The sequence below is a fragment of the Drosophila biarmipes genome, chromosome X (assembly GCF_025231255.1).
Source record: "Drosophila biarmipes strain raj3 chromosome X, RU_DBia_V1.1, whole genome shotgun sequence".
In the NCBI taxonomy this organism is placed as follows: domain Eukaryota; kingdom Metazoa; phylum Arthropoda; class Insecta; order Diptera; family Drosophilidae; genus Drosophila; species Drosophila biarmipes.
In genome coordinates, this window is record NC_066611.1 from 8,478,809 (window position 1) to 8,497,136 (window position 18,328).

An 18,328-nucleotide genomic window follows, 5' to 3' on the forward strand; every position below is an offset into this window, starting at 1 on the left:
TAGCTTTTTCCAAAATGTGTTTGAGTTTTATTTGTTTTAGAAGTAAAAAAAGTAAAGAATTAGATTTAATGAGAAAAAAACAATTAAACCATTTCAGCAAATGCTACAGTACAACCTATTTTATTTGTTTGCTTAGTTGTTTTGCTTACCTGTGAGTATACCAATTGTAATACAATAAACTTCAAACATTATTTTAAAACATAAATATAGTTTGTTTAGCTATAGAGAGCCATTAACGGCACTACAAATATGTCTTATTCAAAACATACTTTTTCCAGCTCCTGAAAAAATATAGCTAAATCTGGCTAGATAAAGCCAAGACGCGCGCTGGCAACGCCACAGCCGCCTATCGATAGACCGCTCGATAGCGCGCACAATCGATGGGCAGTATTTGTGTATTGGAAACGCGGCTTAACTTAATGCAGATTTTTCCGCTGATTCGGCTGCAAAAGATGCACTTTTGAGGCGCAGCGAGTGCACCCACGGCCCCGAGTTCGAGTGCAGTTGCAGTCGGGAAAGTTTGGAAAGTGCGCGGAGCGAGGAGAGCGACGACTTCGGCCTGCGCGTCGAGCTGAAAGGAAACGGCTAGGAAAAGTGACGAAAAGCGGGGGAAAACGCACGGTCCACGGTCCAGCGGAAGTAGGAAAATTGAAAACGAAACCAACCACCGATTTTAAAGGCCAGCATCTCAAAAGTAAGGATTGCCCAGCGAAGTCTTCGCGAAAACGCGAGAAAAACAAAGGGGCCAACAACTAACGGCACCGTGTGTATATGTGGTGTGCCCCCGTGTGTGTGTGCCCGCCTGCCTGCGTGTTGGTGCTGCTGTTCCTGTGTAAATAAACAAAACCCGGCTCTTATCTACCGTTGGCTCGCTCCTATTTACCCCGCACCTAGATTGGCAATTGCCTATTTTTGGCATGCCTCGGCTTTCGTTCGCCTTTTGCCCTCTGTCTGTACCAGAGTTCTGCCTCCGGCTTGCCGTAAAAATCGATAGCGCGTCGTCGGTTGTTTATTTTATGCTTCGTCTGCATTTCGCAGCCCCTTTTTATCGCTCTCCCCTTTTTCACCCACCCTGCACACACACTCACACCCTTCCAGTCGGAGTCGTGTCGATGCATACACACACACACATGCGGCCCTGATATGGGAAATTGAAAAAATAATTTTTTTTATCGCGGTATGCAAAATGCAAAGCTGCAGAAACAGAAACAATTCCCGTTGCCATTCCAATTCCAACAATAGCAATAATCTAGCCATGCAATCAATTCTAGCGAAACAAGAAGAATCGTTCGCTTGGCTTTAGGTTTCCCCGCTTTTCTTTTCCATTTTCCCTGCCCCCTGCCTGGCGATTCGGTTTTATCGCATTTTCCGCTCATTATGGCAGTTTAGCATATTTATGCTGGAAAAATATTGGGGTTTCTTCGCTTCTTACCTTTGTTTTGCGTTTTGTTTGGCTCTCGGGCTGTAAAAACAACAGTTAATCCAATTAAGAAAAATAAAACTCTAAATGCCGCCGTCACCTCGAATTTTGGATCACCTAACTTCCAGGCTTCCTGGGCCTTCCACTCAAAAGCCGGGTGTTCCAAGGTTTTTGAAATCTAAAAAGAAACAAATTTTTTGTATTTTGAGTTTAAACTTATATTTGATTTTTAATTATTCTTTATTTGAAATTTGAATATTTTCGCTCTTAATTAATATACATTTTTTTGATTGATTAATAATTTGATTTTAAAATGAATTACTCAACCCGCAATATAAAAATAGCTTTCATTTTTGCTTATTACAGCTGAATACAAGCGTTGTTCATGAGTTTTACAATCAGTCCTATGACATTTTATTTAAAAAAGAACTATATTTAGAAGCCTGCGATATTGGCATTCGTCAGCTTTAAATTTTTGTGAATTTTTTTAAATATTTTTTTTAATTGGTTAATTGTTGAAATATTCTTAAAAATATATTTCTGTTTTTAAAATTGTCATTTTGAAATACTTCCAAGCATATACAAAAAATCGCAAAGAAAAGATGATTTGAAATATTTTTAAAGCAATTATAGTAGAGGGTAAAAACACTACTTTTTTTTACAAAATTAAGAATTTTACAAATTGGAGTTTTTTTCCAACCGTAGCTTGCCTTGAATGCATTATTTCTATCCGGTAGACCACAAATTTCTTTGAAAATCTGTCCGAATATCAGGGAATCCTGAGGCAGTTTCTTTGGCGGGCTGCGATTTCCATGGTTGGCCAATCTTTGGGGTCGGCTATGCCCGCCTCTTCGCCGTGTAGCGGAGCTTGGGCAGCGGCCACTTGCAATTGGCACCGGCTTCGGGCCAGTCAGTCCGCCAGACTTGGTCTTTGGGTCGAGATGCAGAGCTGGATAAGGAGGCACTCTACCTAGGGGACACCACCATAGCGACACGGAGGCGGAGGCGGAGACGGACACTGCTGACACAGACTAATGCCCCGAATAATGCCTCTTGCAGACGGGGACAATGGAGTCACAGAAGCGGCCGTCGTTGCACTTACTCACGGATGTGCCAGCAGGAGCGGCGTCTGGAGGAGGAGGAGCTGCAGGAGCAGGAGCCGCAGCTGAGATGTCGCCCACTTCCGGTTTCCTGCCGGACATGCCGCAGTGGAAGAAGGACCTCATCCAGCGCCGCAAGACGAACGTGGCCCGCACCCAGGCGGCGTCCATCGCCTCGCCCACCGATGGCAGTTGTGGGGCTTTGGCCTCGGAGGCCACAGCCGCTCCAGGTGCAATTGCAGGTGAGTGGTGGTCAGACAAGCGGCCATACTTTCACCTGAAATGGAAATTAGAGGAATTCGAAAGACAAGTGTTTGCTGAATTAGGGGAATTTCATTGTTGAAATGTATACTTTGCAATATCCTGTAGGAAAGAATTTTCCTTTAAAAAATAAAAACAGGTGTAGTTTAATAAAAGTATTTTTTTGTTAAATATCAAAAACCTGCCTTCTTATCAGCATTTCTTAATAAAGGTTTTGCATAGAAGCCTTGGAAACATAAAGTTTTAAGCTATGATATAAGTTTTCATCAAGAAATTCTGGTTCAGTAATTCAAATATTTTTTAAAATAAGTATTAATGAGTAAACATCTTTGTAGATCAGGCATACATTTAATAATTTGTCTGCACCCGACTTATGCAATCTGCAACTGCTCAGCTGGCATTTAAGCTGCCATGAGTAATGGCAGCAAGTGTTTTTAACTCGTTTTGCCAACGTATTGTTACGCTTTCAATTAGCCGGAAACTTTCGAATTGCCCGCCGCGCCTATCGATAGTCGGCCATCGATAGCAGCGGACAGGGTTGTCGAGCTATGATTTATCTTTGTAACACTCTGTTTTCGACCTTTTTTTTTTCTTGTCGCCCCCTCCAGATTCCATGGAACCGGCGACAATCGGTAGCACTAGTCAAAAGAGAAACATGATCGGTTCGGAGGAAAAGTCTGAGAAATCTTCTATTTCCAATACCAATTCCAATTCCACTGGAGGTCAACACTCTGCTGCTGCCGTCTCCCTTTCGCCCGAAGCGGCAGCAACAACAAATGTAACAGTAACACCAATACCAAAGCAGCGATCGAGTTTACTACTCAACACAAGAAGTCAGGAGAAGGAGAAAGAGACGGAGAGGGAGCGGGAGATTCCGGGCGAGAGCGGGGAGAGAGAGAGAGAGACAGAGAGCGGCGAGCGCGAGCAGCCGGCTGCCGTGGGGCTGGTGAGTAGCGGCCGGTGTGGTGAAGTTGAAACTGGCACAACTGGAGCAGCGGCAGCAACATCGTCGTCGCCGTCGTCGTCGTCGTCAGCAAATCAAAATCCAAACCAAAATCACTTGAAAACGAAATGCAAACCGGGACAGAGCGTTGCTGAGGGCAAGCCTTCAGCGAAAGAGACCAGCGCCAGCACCACCATTTCCAATACCAATTCCATCGATAACAACAAGAGCTGCAGCAAGACCAAGAGTATTTCCGATAAATTGCAGAGCAACAAGTTCATCATCCAGCAGCAGCAACAGCAACAACAGCAGCAGCAGCAGCAACTGTCGCCCACAAAGGTAACGGTAAAACCGACAATGGTCGCCATGCAAGAGATGAAGAAGACAACCAAACAAAATGGCCAGCACCGACACCTAGCGGGCAAAATTGGCAGCGGCCCGGGCACAGGCGGCGATGTGGACTCCCCCAATCCCATTCCAGACTCGCTGGACACCGGCGAGGACCTGAGCTACGGCCCCGGCATTGTGTCCAAGCTGCGCTGCCGCTACTTGAGCCTGGCCCTCCGCGAGTCGCGCCAGCAGAGCAGCAAGCAGCGCCTGCAGCGCTCCACCAGCCTGAACACCCTGCTGGACCGCGACGACGACGATGGCGACGTGGAGGAGCCCGAGGTGGCCAGCCAGGTGCGTGCCAAATCCACACCGCCACCCATACTGGGGGCCAAGCCGACACCCAAACCCAACAGCCAGCTGCAGCGACCCGTGAGCCTGGGCGCCAACGGAGGATCGGCAGCTGTCCACCCGCCCTTGACTTCGGACGACGTCCAGCCAGGTGTCACCGCCAATGGCGGCGGAGCCGGTGCGGGCAACCGATCGCGTCACTTTAAGCGCGGCAACGAGGTGATGAAGCGGGCCCGCTCCGTGGAGGCCCTGCTGTGCGAGAAGTCGCCGTGGAACAGTCAGAGAATCAGCACTGCCGGCGCAGCAGCAACACCCTCACCACCCGCCGCCGCCGCCAAGGCCGCCGGCACTGCCCCCTCACCCGTCACCTCGCCCACCTGCGTCACCATCGAGGATAAGATCCACAATGCCCGCGAGCGGCTGCACAGCGGCACGGACACGGCGCCGCCCAAGCGGCTGACCTCCATCATCGATGACACCGAACGGCCGCCGCCGGATCTGGTCAAGCAGACGCTCAAGATGTTCGAGGCCAGTGCCAATCGGCGTCCGCGCGCCGCCCATCGTTCCAATGGCGTGGGCGGCGTGGCCAGCAAGGTGGCCAGCTACAAGTCGATCATCAAGGATCAGAAGCAGCCATCACCAGCGGTGGTGGCGACACCGCCGCCGACGACGACCACCGGCATGGGCTTCGCGTCCTCCACGCCGCTGAGGAACCCACACCATGTCCATCCGGATATTATACCCCGCCAGGTGGACTCGCCCGTGTCGGCGCTGAGTGTGCTGATGCGACGCATGGACCTGCAGGAGCCCGAGACGCCGGAGAGGGAGACACGGGACACGGAGGCCACACCGCAGAGCGAGGCGCCAAGCGAGACTGAGCGAAACGATCGCGATGAAGGCGATGGCGATGGCGAAGGCGATGACGATGACGACAGCCCCAACAACGACGATCACGACGACGGCGGCGGCGGTGGCGGCGGCGACAGCAGCGACAACAATGAGCAACGCGATAAAATGGGCGCGGCGGCAGGCGATAAGCCTAAGCCCCCAACGGAATCGGCAGCGGGAGGCGCCCAACGATCATTCGCTGCCTCGACGGAGAACGCGCATGTAGCCAGCGGGAGCAGCAGCACCAGTGTACGGAAGCTCAACAACAACATCAGCGACTCGGGCGGACCGGCGGTGACCAAACAGATCGGTGTTATCCGGCCGCTCTTCAATAGCCAGGGAGCTGGGAGCACGCCGCTGACGAGTCGCGAGATCGAGAAGAATCGCATCAATGAGATGAAGAAGTCGACGGCCACAGAAGCCGGTGGAGCGGCCTCCGCAAGCGGGGCCGGATCGGGCACGTCGCCCACCACTAGTCTCGACACCGTGATAAACACCAAGGATGCGGCCAGCAGCGAAACGGACGCCAGCGCCTCGCCGCTGTGGGCGCTGCGCAAGCTGAGGAGCCAGGCGGCCGGTGGCGGAGCAGGCGGCGGGGGCGGCGGCGGCTCGGGCGCCAGTTCCAGCCATCATTCCACGGAGAACACCTCGATGGTGTTCAACTTCTCCAAGAGCACCAAGGAAGTGCCCGACTACATCGAAAGCGACGTTGTGATCTACAGGCGCAAGCGGGAGCTGCCAAAGGTGAGTGGAGCACGGGCACGGGCACGGGCACGGGCATGGGCACCACCTCCTCCGCCTTCCACGCGGTCTCATGTTGTTTTTCTTTTTTTTTTTCACAAAATCTTCCCCGGAAGAGAGTCACATTCGGCGGTCTTATCGGCCCACAGGCGGGCGGATTATTCATGCTTAACAATTACCCCATGAATTATTATTTTCCCCCGATAGTAATTTGGTTTCTTGGCTCCGTCCCCAATATCTGTGTTGTTATGGTTTATTTTCCGTTTCTTTCTCGCGCACTCTCCTCGCTTTTTATTATTATTTTTTGTGTCATACGGCGGCGGCCATGCCGCATAAACAAATATGAAACAAAGCACACAGAGAACAGCGCTCATGCGCATTTCGAAAGTTCAGCAAGGCAGGGCGAGAACGGAACCGGGGAGCCGTGGAGCCGGGGAGCTGGGGAGAGCATCTGGTGGGCCAGTGACAAAGCGCCACTTGGATACTCTTTCCTGCCGCCGCGAGAACGTGCATCTTGGGCATTAGTCACGGCTCCAAGTGCGTCGCTGGGCAAGGCTAATTTCGCCTGATGACTGACCGCCTGGCTCTGGCTCACTGCTCATAAGGCAACGCTGGCTGTTTCTGGGTCAGGGAGCTGCGCACCAGGGATCACTGAATCTGTCCTATCCTTTGTGGAGAACCAAGCTCCGTAGGCAAGGAAATGTTACCAAAAATGAGCTGTGTGATCTGTGATTTCCGTCACTTTCTAAAAGACAAACGATCTGGGAAAGTTGAGTGGGCAAACCCAACGGAAACCCAGCCTGTAATTAGATACCAGGATCGCAGGGTCTCAGTAATCCCCGACAGGTGTGGGCACCAGCCTATTGTCTGCGCTGATGAGCAAGTAGCTCGCCGAGATTACACAGCACAGTCGGTTAATTAACATTTCTGGGATCGATTGGGGAGCCTCTTTGGGCAGAGATCGAAGCTTGCATCGCAGCCGGGAATAGTGCGCTGTGATCTTCTGCTCCGAGTCAATTAAGATTCGCCTTGAATAGCGCTCCGATCGATGGCACCGAGTCGTGTGCGACATGGGCAGATGCCCCTCCCATGTGCATACACATAAATCTCGCCATAAGCACACACGTATCTGCATATTCTTCCCAAAGTCTGCTTTGTTCCCAGCCAGATGCAAGACTCATCTGCTGGCAGTCTTCTGTCTTCGGTCTTCGGTCTTCGGTCCCTTCTTCTTGGGGCTCTTCTTTGGCTGCAGTTGGCGAGGTCGGAAGAGTGGGAAACCAGTTTTGAAGCATGCATGTGGACATGAGAAGATATTTCTGCGCTTCCTGCTGCCAGCCGAAGACCGAGTCCGGCCAGATATGTGTACCCTGTGCCCATGGGATAGTGTGTGTCTGGGGGGAGCCCAATTCTTGGGGAGCAGCCGCTCCTCGGGATGCCGGTTTTGTTGGCCCGGGATGCCAGTCTGGGCTGCTTCTGACAGCTGTTCCTTCTTCTGCCCGAGTCAAGGTTCAAATTCCCTTTCTTTGGAGGTGGAAATGCCGCTTTTCATTGAACTTCTTATATGTTTTGGCTATTATCTCAGCGGTAACAAATCATTCTTTTGGAATCAACATATCATTTCAATACTTTAATAACAATATAATTATAATTCAATTACTTTATAAACTGAATATTATTATTATTATATTATTTTGAATGTTGATCAATCCGTTAAGTAGTTTATCTTGACACTAAAAATCATATTTTCTTTGGAATCAATTTGTCATTCTAATATTCATTTGGAGAGCTTTGTTAATTCTTATTCAGCATCCTCATATATATGATAATATTTGAAATGCCCGGTCCTCTGATAATACCAGCGGAAAAACAAACTAATTTAGGAAAATAAGTCAAATAAGTGATTCTATCTAAACTTTCGAATTGAAAAATCATCATAAAACCAGAAATTTTGAATATGATATTATGTTAAATGCCCAGTCTTATGATAACACTATGAAAATTCTACAGGGAAGTCAATTTTTTTTTTTTAAATATGAGGGGATTTTAAACTTTTAAATCCAACTTTTTAATTAATTTTCAATATTATATTATGTTAAATACCCAGTATTAAAGAAGTACTAACAAAATTCAAACTCATTTTGAAATAGGGAAAATGATCGAATTCTAAACTTCGATTTTCGATTTTTTCCCAACTCGAATAAATCCAGTATTTTTTCAATACTTGAAACCATCTTAAGTCGGAAAAGCCGACAGCACTGGCACTACTCGATACCCTACTCCTCTCCCTTAGCTTCTGACTTGGCTTTCGGTCGCTTGAGTTTTCCTCCTGCCTTCTTCTTCTCGCGGTAAACCCGTTTTGTTTGTGCTTTGTGCCGTTCTCCTCTCGGCGGCTCCTCTCTGTTGCCATATCTCTCTCTGTCCGTATCTCCCTCCGTCCGTATCTCTCTCGCCCTCTTCCTACCACTGAACTCAATTTTGTCAATTCTTTTTTGAGGCTCGCTTCTACTTACTGTGTTTGCTTTTGCCTTTGCCGTTGCCTTGTCTTTTTTATCTCGCTTTGAACTTTATTATCTGCGCCATGGGTATATATGTGTGGCATCAAGCATATAACATATGGCATATGGCTGGGGGTCGATTTGTGCCACAAAAAAGAAATGGGTTAAAACGGAGGGATTCGACATGGAACGGGACTGGAAGCTGAAATTGGAACCGGGAACTGGGAGCTGGGAGCTGGGGACTTGGAACCCTCCTGGACCTGGAACCCCTGCCGTGAGTCACAGATGACCCACAGCAGAGCGCTGATTAAGAAGTGGTTTCCATGAATTTCACTTTTCGAACACATGTGACCTGGAAAGTCGGCAGTGAACTTCCTTCCAAATTATCAGAAGACAGTCATTCCAAAACCCAGGAAGAACGGGTTGTTCATCATCGATAAGAAAATGAACTGACTGACGTTCTTGAAGTATTCCTTAGGTAGCCAAACCAAAACAAAGGCTTGTTTACCATTTATCAAGCGATAATATCGGGGAAGCATCTTAACTGGCTCTATAAACATTCTTGCAGTGGCCTTTGCACATTTACCTGGTTTTTATTCCAAAGCAAATAAAACATGTCCCAGGCAGATAATGAATACTTTTATTAGGCAGTATAATTTAAACTCAATAACTTCTGTGCTTTATTTACGAATGTTTATATGGGGGAGCTTCTTATCAACTAACTAATTGATTGCATTGGTATTCTACGTTTAATTTAACAAATATGGTACAAATATGATACTAATTTGGGATTTAACATCAGCTAGAAGAAGAATGTTAACATATATGAGGGAACTAATTATCACCCAACTAACAAAGTTTATATGTATAATGTGATATTATTTTCGAAGTCCAGTTGTATGTTGATTTCAAATCGTTTGTGAAATCAAAAATCATGAATACAGGCTAAATTTTGTAAAATGAAATCAGGAAGACAGTCTAAATTTAGTTAAATAAGTCGAATTAATGGTTTCTAAGCTTAATTTGAGAATTTTTATAAGGGGTTAATTTCCTATCACCTAACTATTGGGGCATACTTAATCCTCTTAAACTTATTTATTCAAAAATCTATACTTATTACTATGTTTTCGATCATATGGAATTATTTAATTCTAAAGTTAGCTTGATAAATCAAAAAACTATTTGGAAATTAAGCCAAATTCAGGGTTTCTAAGCTTAATTTGAGAATGTTTATATGGAGGAATTTCCCATCACCTCATGCATTTTATACTTAATCCCTTTTTATATTAAAAAACCCATACTAATTGCTATGTTTTCGATCTACCCCCTAGCCAAATGAGCCGGGCTTCGTGTTGCTGGGCGATCTCTCCGTGGAGACGTCGACGGACACGGACTATGACGACTACTCCATGTGCCCGCCATCGCCGTGCGATGTGGAGTTTGAGAATGCCAACATTGTGATCGACGGCAAGTCCAGCATACGCCAGAAACCCAAAGATTCCTCGGTACGTATGGGCCACAGGATGGATCCGGCCCCATTCCCTAGTATTGCACACCGCTCGGAAGTGAGTCAGGTGCGGCGTTTTGTTGTGGCCACCGAAAGATAGCACTGGTTCTTTTTCCCATACTGGGCGTGTGTGTGTGCGGAAAGGATAAGATAAGATTACTGGCCCCTTGGCAAGGAGGGAAATGTGTTCGACTGCTGTTTGACCATTCAATTGGTGGCGCCGATAAGGGGGAATGCAGAGCGGCATTTATGCTCTTGCGCCCCCCTTACATAACGTTTATCGACTGAGTCGCCTGGCCAGGGACTATTAATCAACGCGCATTAGGCTCGCCTCAGTGCGGGATTTGTGGCCGGGCGCTAATTTATTCAGCTGCTCCCCCCGTTCGGGTGCGTTCCATCAGTGTGACTGATATGGGAACGAGCCACTTCTGTCTTTGGCCTCAGCAGCCGCAGCCTGAGTTTCCAAATTCCGAATCACTTCAATCGTATCGCATCGAATTGCGTCGGTCTGTTGGGGTTTGTTCTCCGATAAGGAGCCCGATTTCTGCAGTCATTGGGCTTGACTCATTGATGTGCCATCGATAAGGCAGCGATGAGTAAGAACTCCGCCCGCCGGCACACTTTATTTGCAACTACTCCAATGTCACGGATGAAAGCCACCATTGCCACCAGCGGAGAATGGCCGAAACTGGCGTACAGCCCATGCATTATGCATTCCCAAGCGACGTTGTCTTTTGTCCGTCGAAGAGTTAAATATTTTATTTATTTATAACAAAGCGGCGAGCCAACACTTTCGTCCAACCTTGAAATGTTATGGCGGGCAGAGAAACTGTTTAGTTTTGGCCATAAATTTGTGGCATCGCCTCATGTAAATGCGGTTATGTAAATTAGGGCTGATCGGCTGAAGAAAAAACAAAGGAAAACACTGAAAACAGTGAGATATGATGATATCGGGGTGATCTTCAATTAATCTTTGAATTCTCAGAGGCCTAAATTGTGTTCGTAATCCAATTCAAAGGCTGATATCCAAAGGGTTATCATTAATTCTTGAACACCATATCGTTTTTGTTATCATCAATGTCAGTTAGCCTAACAAAATAGTTTTTTTTTGCAAAGAAAGCTGTTGAGTGGCATGATTTCCGTAAAATATAGTAAGGGTGCAAAAGTTCAAAAGTTCTAGCAATGAAAATAGTTATACAAGGTAGCAGTTGGTTATTAATATAACTATGATTAAGGGTTATGTTACGAATTTTTGGGAACTACCGATATCATATTTGTGGTCTATTTTTTTTGCTGAGAGTAGCGTTCAATATTACACACCAATGAAATAAGTGCTTTATAAAGTTTGTCCTATTTTCATTATCTCATCTTTAAGAATTGCTTGAAAACATGGTTTAAATACACGCCCGACTGATTTATCATTTAAAACTGTGATAAATCTATAATAATCTATAAATTTATAATGTATAATATCATTATAAATCTATGATAAAGTACTATATGGGATAATAAATGATTTCTTTATAACGTTTGCATTTTTTTCATTATTCCAAGGACAATAAAATTTTATATTTTTAGGAAAGTTAAAATATTATCTTAAATAAGCATATTTAAGTATTATTTTATTTTATATTCGATTAAAAACAAAATTAGGCTTCCCTTTCTCACACCTTTTGTAGTGAAGGTTATTAACGAATAATATGATTGATCTATGCACTTTTTCTTATACATAATTTTAAAATCAAAATAAATTCTTATTTATCGTTAAAAGTTAAACCTTAAAAGGTTTGTCATGCTTCAATTATTGCTATATGCCTAAAATATTAACTTAAATATTATTGTGTACTTCAAACTTATTTTCATGGAAGTAGTATTTATTTTGGTAGGATTTTTTTAAAATTTAAGTTAATATTAGTTAATATTAGTTATGGGCATATATTTCGTAGGATCTCTTGAAGTTCTGTTCTAAGGGATGTTGTTTTTTGTTTTTTTTAGAGCTGGGAATTGGGATGAATATTAAATTCAAAGAAAAAAAAGACGTTATGTTGTATTTCCATTATTTTAACATATTTAAACTTTTAAAACGAGTTAAAACAGGCTTACAAAGGGTAATATTGGGGTAATACTACCCTATGTGTCCCAAAACCCAGCTGACGCTGCCCTGCCCCAACCCGTCGCAGTGAAAGTAATGCCAGAGAACAGAGCACTGATCAGATTTCCCTCGATCTTCCCACAGTTCCGCGTGCAGTTCAACGACACGCTGACGTCGACGTTTGAGTACCCCTCCGAGGCGTCGATGACCATCGAGGACCCGTCGTACGCCGACCCGTTCGGCCATGTGAGCCAGCACCACCAGATGCTGCTGGCGGGCCAGATGCACCTGCTGCAGCAGCACCAGCACCAGCTGGACCTGGAGCAGATGCACCAGCTGGGGCTGCAGGAGCAGCACCACCATGTCACCGTCGACGAGATCATCGAGCTGCCCACCTCGACGGCGGGCCATGGACACGGCCTCGGCCTCGGGCATGGACACAGGGCGGGCGCGGCGGGGGGCGGACCGATGCTGGGGAATTTACCGTTGGGTAAGTAATGTCCGATCCACATCCGCATCCATCCGCGCGTGTGTCTTGTCGTCGTAATCGCCACCACCATTGTACCATTGTTGTTGTTGTTCTTGGCGTTGCATGTTGCATGTTGTAGGTGGCATGCAGCAGCAGCGGCGAATGAAGGAATGGCTTTTGTCTCTGTCCCCCCGCGCCCTCTGTCCCTGTCGCACACTCTGTCGCCGTCTCTCTCTCTCTCTCTCTATCTCCGTCTCTGTCTCTGTCACCCGCCTTGTCCCCAATCTTGATTTACCAGCTGTGTTCTTGAGTTCTGTTTGCCCACCACCATCAATACCCACTCATCCATCACTCATCACGCCGCGATCTCTTTGTTTTTGCGCTGCACACTTTCTACCGCCTTGGGGCTCGCAAATAACACACACCAGACACTTGGCCAGCCAGGGGAATACCAAGGAGTACGCAGGGGAAGTTCAGTTTATAAGAGCATCCTCGAAGAAGGGGTAACCTAAAGATGGTTTTTGTCACTTGGAAAATGAGCCAAATATAATGATGCATTCAGAACAACTGAAAGATATATTGGCTGTGGTAAAATACCCATAAAAACCAGCATGTGTCAGTAGTTGTAGGCACATTACAAGCATGTTTCACCAAAAACAACAGGGAACCATTAGGTAAAAAATACAATATAATATATTTAGGTCTAGCAATGATGTATGCGTATATGTAAATGAGGGAAATCCATGTAAAGTTGGCCTTAAATTAGTTTTTGGCCTATCTACTTCATTGCAAACCGGCAGGATAAGACTGTATCAGAGTAAACCACAGCTGAGAGGCCGGAACAGGCCTGAAATCGAAGATCTCACGGCTCCCACTCGAGACCCCAAGCCCTCACTGCATTCGGGTTTATAACAATCAAGGTTTCTGCCCTTTACAGATGCCGATACAGCCAAATCCGTATCAGTTTCTGAGCCCGCTCTAGGCTCAACCTCCGTAACCGTCTCAGTTCCCCAAAGTAGCGCCCGGACCGCGGGCCCCTCGGGCTGCTGGCCCTGGCCCAAGTTCCGCCTGGTCCTGGGCGCTCGGCTCCGCCGGCTGACCAGGCGCATCAGGTGGGTGCAGCCTTCAGCTAGCAGCCCCCCACAAGCCCCCTAAATCCCCAGCCCCCTGCTCTTCTATATACGCTACATAAAGCTCTCTCAACTAAACAAAAGCGAACCCCCCGACCGAGCTCCAAGCAGCCAGTCCCTTCCGGCTGAAAGGCTCTCAATTTCGCCTCACGCATATTTGCAGATTACCCAAGTTTAGGGAGGGGTATTATCTGGCCACAGTCGCCACAGCAGGAGCAGCAGCAGCAGCAGCAGCAGCAGCCGCAGCCAGAAGCGGCGGCACCAGTGGCAATGCCGGTAGGAGTGGAAACCGTGGCCAAAGAGGAGGAGGAGGAGGAGCAGCCGCCACCACCACCGTCGCCCACAGTCGCCCCCAGGCGCCCGCAGCTCCCGGCGAAGCCACAGCCTCAGCCGCAGCCGCAGCCTCAGCCGGCGGTGGTGGTGCGTAGGGCCAGGCCCTCGGTGCTGCTGAAGCCGCAGTACGCCTGCTTCCTCCAGCACGATGCTCCGCCAGCCCGATCCCAGCCAGCTGCGGCCAGGCCGCGCAAGGCGGCCTCCTTTACGCTGGGCAATCAGCGGCAGGCCACGGAGAAGGAGCAGCCCCATCATCGGCAGCAGCAGCCGCATCCCCATCAGCAGCAGAGTAAATATGAAAGGGGCAGTGGCGAGAGTCCAGCTCCCGAGCTCCAGCAGCAGCGACGTCGTCGGCCCAGTCTGCCGTCGTCGCTGGCTTTGTCCAACGCCAGCTCGGCCCTGCTCCAGGCACGCATCCCGGGCACCACGCTCTACTATGTCTGATGGCGGCCAGCCAGCAGACAGCCAGCACTAGTCTCCAATCGCCAGAGCACCAGAGCACCAGTACTCCAACTCCAACTCCGACTCCAAGTCCAACTGCAACGATTCGAAACCGCCAGCGAAACGTAGGCATTGCCCAAGCTTTACTATTTGTTTACCACTAGGCTAAGGAACACCCTATCCGCCCCCCGGATACCTCTTGGTGACCCCGATCCGCTCCCAAAACAAAACAAACTATTGGTTCGATGGCCGCTAAACTGTAAGCCGTAAGCCGTAGGCTGTAAGCTGTAACCCTGTGCATATCCGACTCACTCCAAAGCCAATCATAACGCGAATGCGGAAGCGAGGAGCACACAAACCCGAACACACGACTCACCCAACACACAAAGACACTGGGGCAGGCGGACACTCGAACACACGATTAATCGATTAACAGATGCATTGGCGCCCTACATGTGCTTCCTGATGCACTGGCGGCCGTTTGTGCGGAGCTCTGGCTGACGATCGAGTGGAGCACGGGCCTCGCAGAGCCCTGGATGCCTGAGGAGTGGAGTTCTTGCAAGGAAACCAACCCAAGTGGCTGTCATCCCAGCTGTACTCAGTGACCCGACAAGCCTAGGCATAGGATGGCCTATAGATCATAGTTTCCATTGTTTAAATCTCTCAAAAAAGCTATTGTATGATGTGATATATGTGGTATTTGCCACAACCCCAGGCATAAGGTGGTCTCTAGGCTATAGTCCACAGTTTCCCTAACTCTAATTTCCCAAAAGTGCTAGTATACCATGTGATATATATGCAATTTTCCACAAAAATGCTATTATATCATATGATCTCTATGCTATTTTTCACAATCCTATGCATAAGATAAACTATACTCTACAGGGTATACTTTCCACTGCTTAAATCCCTCAAAGAAGCTATAATATGATGTGATATATGTGCTATTTGCCACAAGCCTAGGCTTTGGATGGTTTGTAGTCTATAGTTTATAGTTTTCATTACCCAAATGTCTCAAAAATGCTATTATATCATGTGATATTTATGCTATTTTCCACAATCCTAGGCTTAAGATGGTCTCTAGTCCACCCAAATGTCTCAAAAGTGCTAGTATATGATATGTTTATGCTACTCCCTGCGCCCTTCTATAATATACCCAAGGTGTGTCAAGTTTTGGAATAGATAGAGCTTAGTTCTACACCTATTCTGAGGATCCCAGGTATTAAATGTAGAGAGAATATATTACATGGAGCTCCCAAAAGCCAAACAAAAGCGGAAATCATACGTAAACTGCTGACTAATTCCGAGAAGTGACGGTGTGAACGCGCCACAGCGCAACGTAGAACCCTAGTTAGTGACTAGTGACTGTTTTCATTTGATTGAGTTACCCCCGTATCTAGATACGAATGTGTCTCCCCAGTTATGTGCCTCGTGCCTTATGCTTTTGTTTCGTTCGGCTTAGTTCGGTATGCAGTTGTGTGGGGCATGTATTGAATTGCAATTTGCGATTCGAAATTGTAGCTAGTTGCGCTAACCTCCCCGCCCACCGCCCACCGCCCAGCTCCGCCCCCCACTTGCCCATGGTTTTCCATTTCCACAGCCTTTTGTTGAGCTCACCGCTGTCGCTTTGTTTTGTTTGCGTTTGCGTTTGCATTTGCGTTTGCGTTGCCTATTCTTCTATTTCTATTTCTACTTCTACTTCCATTTCCATTTCTATTTTTTGTTCATACTAATTTCTTTTTGCAGATATTATTTAAATGTAACCGATTACATAAGCAAAGCGTTGAAATAATATCTATTGTATACCAAAACCAAAAATAACCATGATAAGACACAAGCAAAGGCAAATGAATAACCGATTAACTGCAGCCGCCGCACCCGAACAGTGAACACTTCAAAAACCAAATAATAAGCAGACAGAAAAAACCGAATCCGAAACCGAAACCGAAATAACGAAATAACCCAATAACCGATTAAGGGGCGAACACAGCAATGCCACACCTCTAACCCAGTGCACTTGCTCTGCCTGCTCCGCCGGGCAGTCCAAACTAATCGCCAATTCATATTACTCTTAAGGTAACTAACCCAGATTCGAACACACTCGCACACCCACTTCACCCGCCCACTTGGCACCACCACCATCGCTCATCTCCATCGCCATCTCCATCTCCACCTCCAGCCCCTGCTCTGGCTCCGGCTCCCATTTCGTTTTCATTTGCTCGACCAGATCCGGCCCAGAACCACCCCCCATCCAAGACACCACCTCACCTGATTATATTCTATATACTCTTCCCACTCGGTGCCACCCTATCTTACTAACCCCCGATCCCGAAGGGGATTAAAGCGCTCTGAAGAAGAACACCTCTAATCCCCCTCTCCGCATCCTTGCAGGCTCCAAGGCCCTGGGCTTCTACACGCCCATGAAGGGCTCGCCGATGGACAACCTCTTCCAGCTGGGCGTCACGCGGTACGCCCTGCCCGAGAGCAGCAGCAGCGGGAGCAGCAACGGCAGCCACAGTCCCAGCAGCAACGGGAGCAGTCCGGCTGGAGCTGCGGGCAGCCGGTTGGTGTTCAACGGCAACGGCAGCATCGTGGGCCTCGGCGAGGGACTGATCAAGGACGACGACCTGGCGACGGCGGACGCAGCGGCGGCGGCGGCAGCGGCGGCGGGAGCGGAAGCGGGCAATGGAGCAGGTGCCTCCACGAAGGGCTCAGCTGTGGACGAGGATGACTACCATCCGACGGCGACGCCCGGCGGCAGTGTGGTGTACAGCGAGGGCACACAGAAGACGGATCTGCTGTACTAGGTCGCCCCGCCAGCCGGCCAGCCAGCCAGCCAGTCAGCCAAAAGCCGGAGCAAGGAGCTCCTGCCGGTTTCCAAGCACCCCGCCCGCCCCCAAACCATTCCCCCAATCGAAAAGCGTGCGCTTAGGTGAAATATCAATTTCGGTTAGACACAAGACGAAAGAAAAAAAGCGAAGCAACGCAAACCAAGTATGGCAAGAAACCCATAAAGATACGTATATAAATAGATATTATTTGTAAGTCCGTAGGCCTAGAGATCCGATGTGTATGTGTACAACAGCAAGCGTGTGTGTCTGTCCTCTTTATATATATATATATAAATATGTTTTTTTTTTCGATAAATTAATGATTATATTATTGTAATGTATCTGCGGCACCGAATGCGGAACATCTCTGCTGCTCCAAGTGTATTTGTATTGTGTATTCCATTTACGGCATTTTCATAGTAAATATACAACAACAACAAATCGACGTATTTCCGACTGCATCCCGAAGGTAACTTAATCGTAATCTACGCAGGAGTATTAACTTAGAGGTCCGCCCCCGTGACCCATCACCCTTTCGCGCGACCCTTCCACTTCTTCCGCAAGCCCAAAAAAAGAATGAAAAGAATAAACATTAGAAGACCTCAGCCCCCCAAACGGAAGAAAGCAAAAAATGTAACATTTGCCTCATAATTATTATATACATTAGCGCTTATGAAATATTTTTTACAATTGTATTCCGTAAATAAATATAATATACATCAACATCAAATCGCTTGTTTGGAGTTGGGCGAACAGAATTTTAGTTAAGTAATTAGTATTTGGAATTTAAATCAATCATTAATAGTCCTTAAAATGTACATATGTCAAAGAAATTGCTTTTTTAGGACGATTATATACATAAGTTTAAAAGTCATATTATTACTTATTACGCTTTAAAATGTTTATTTGCTTAATAATCTTGTAGGAAAAGTTTAAAGAAAGCTTCAGATCAGGAAAGGTAAGCGTTTAAGGAATATAAAACATTTAATTTTAAGATTT

General features: G+C 47.2%; 1 protein-coding gene across 2 annotated transcripts; it reads left to right on the forward strand.

The window, feature by feature from the left end:
* The first annotated feature begins 375 nt into the window (after positions 1–375).
* LOC108035045 (uncharacterized) lies at positions 376–18,059 on the forward strand. Of its 2 annotated transcripts, none has more exons than XM_017110462.3 (6): positions 376–694; positions 2,480–2,762; positions 3,390–6,034; positions 9,858–10,031; positions 12,270–12,615; positions 16,890–18,059. In XM_017110462.3, exons 2-6 carry the CDS (start codon positions 2,489–2,491, stop codon positions 17,303–17,305), a joined length of 3,855 nt encoding a protein of 1,284 aa, XP_016965951.1. In that variant the 5' UTR covers positions 376–694; positions 2,480–2,488; the 3' UTR covers positions 17,306–18,059. The 2 variants fall into 2 exon arrangements, with proteins under 2 accessions (XP_016965951.1, XP_016966037.1); XM_017110548.3 differs by lacking the exon at positions 16,890–18,059 and adding an exon at positions 16,245–16,436.
* Positions 18,060–18,328: the final 269 nt, after the last annotated feature.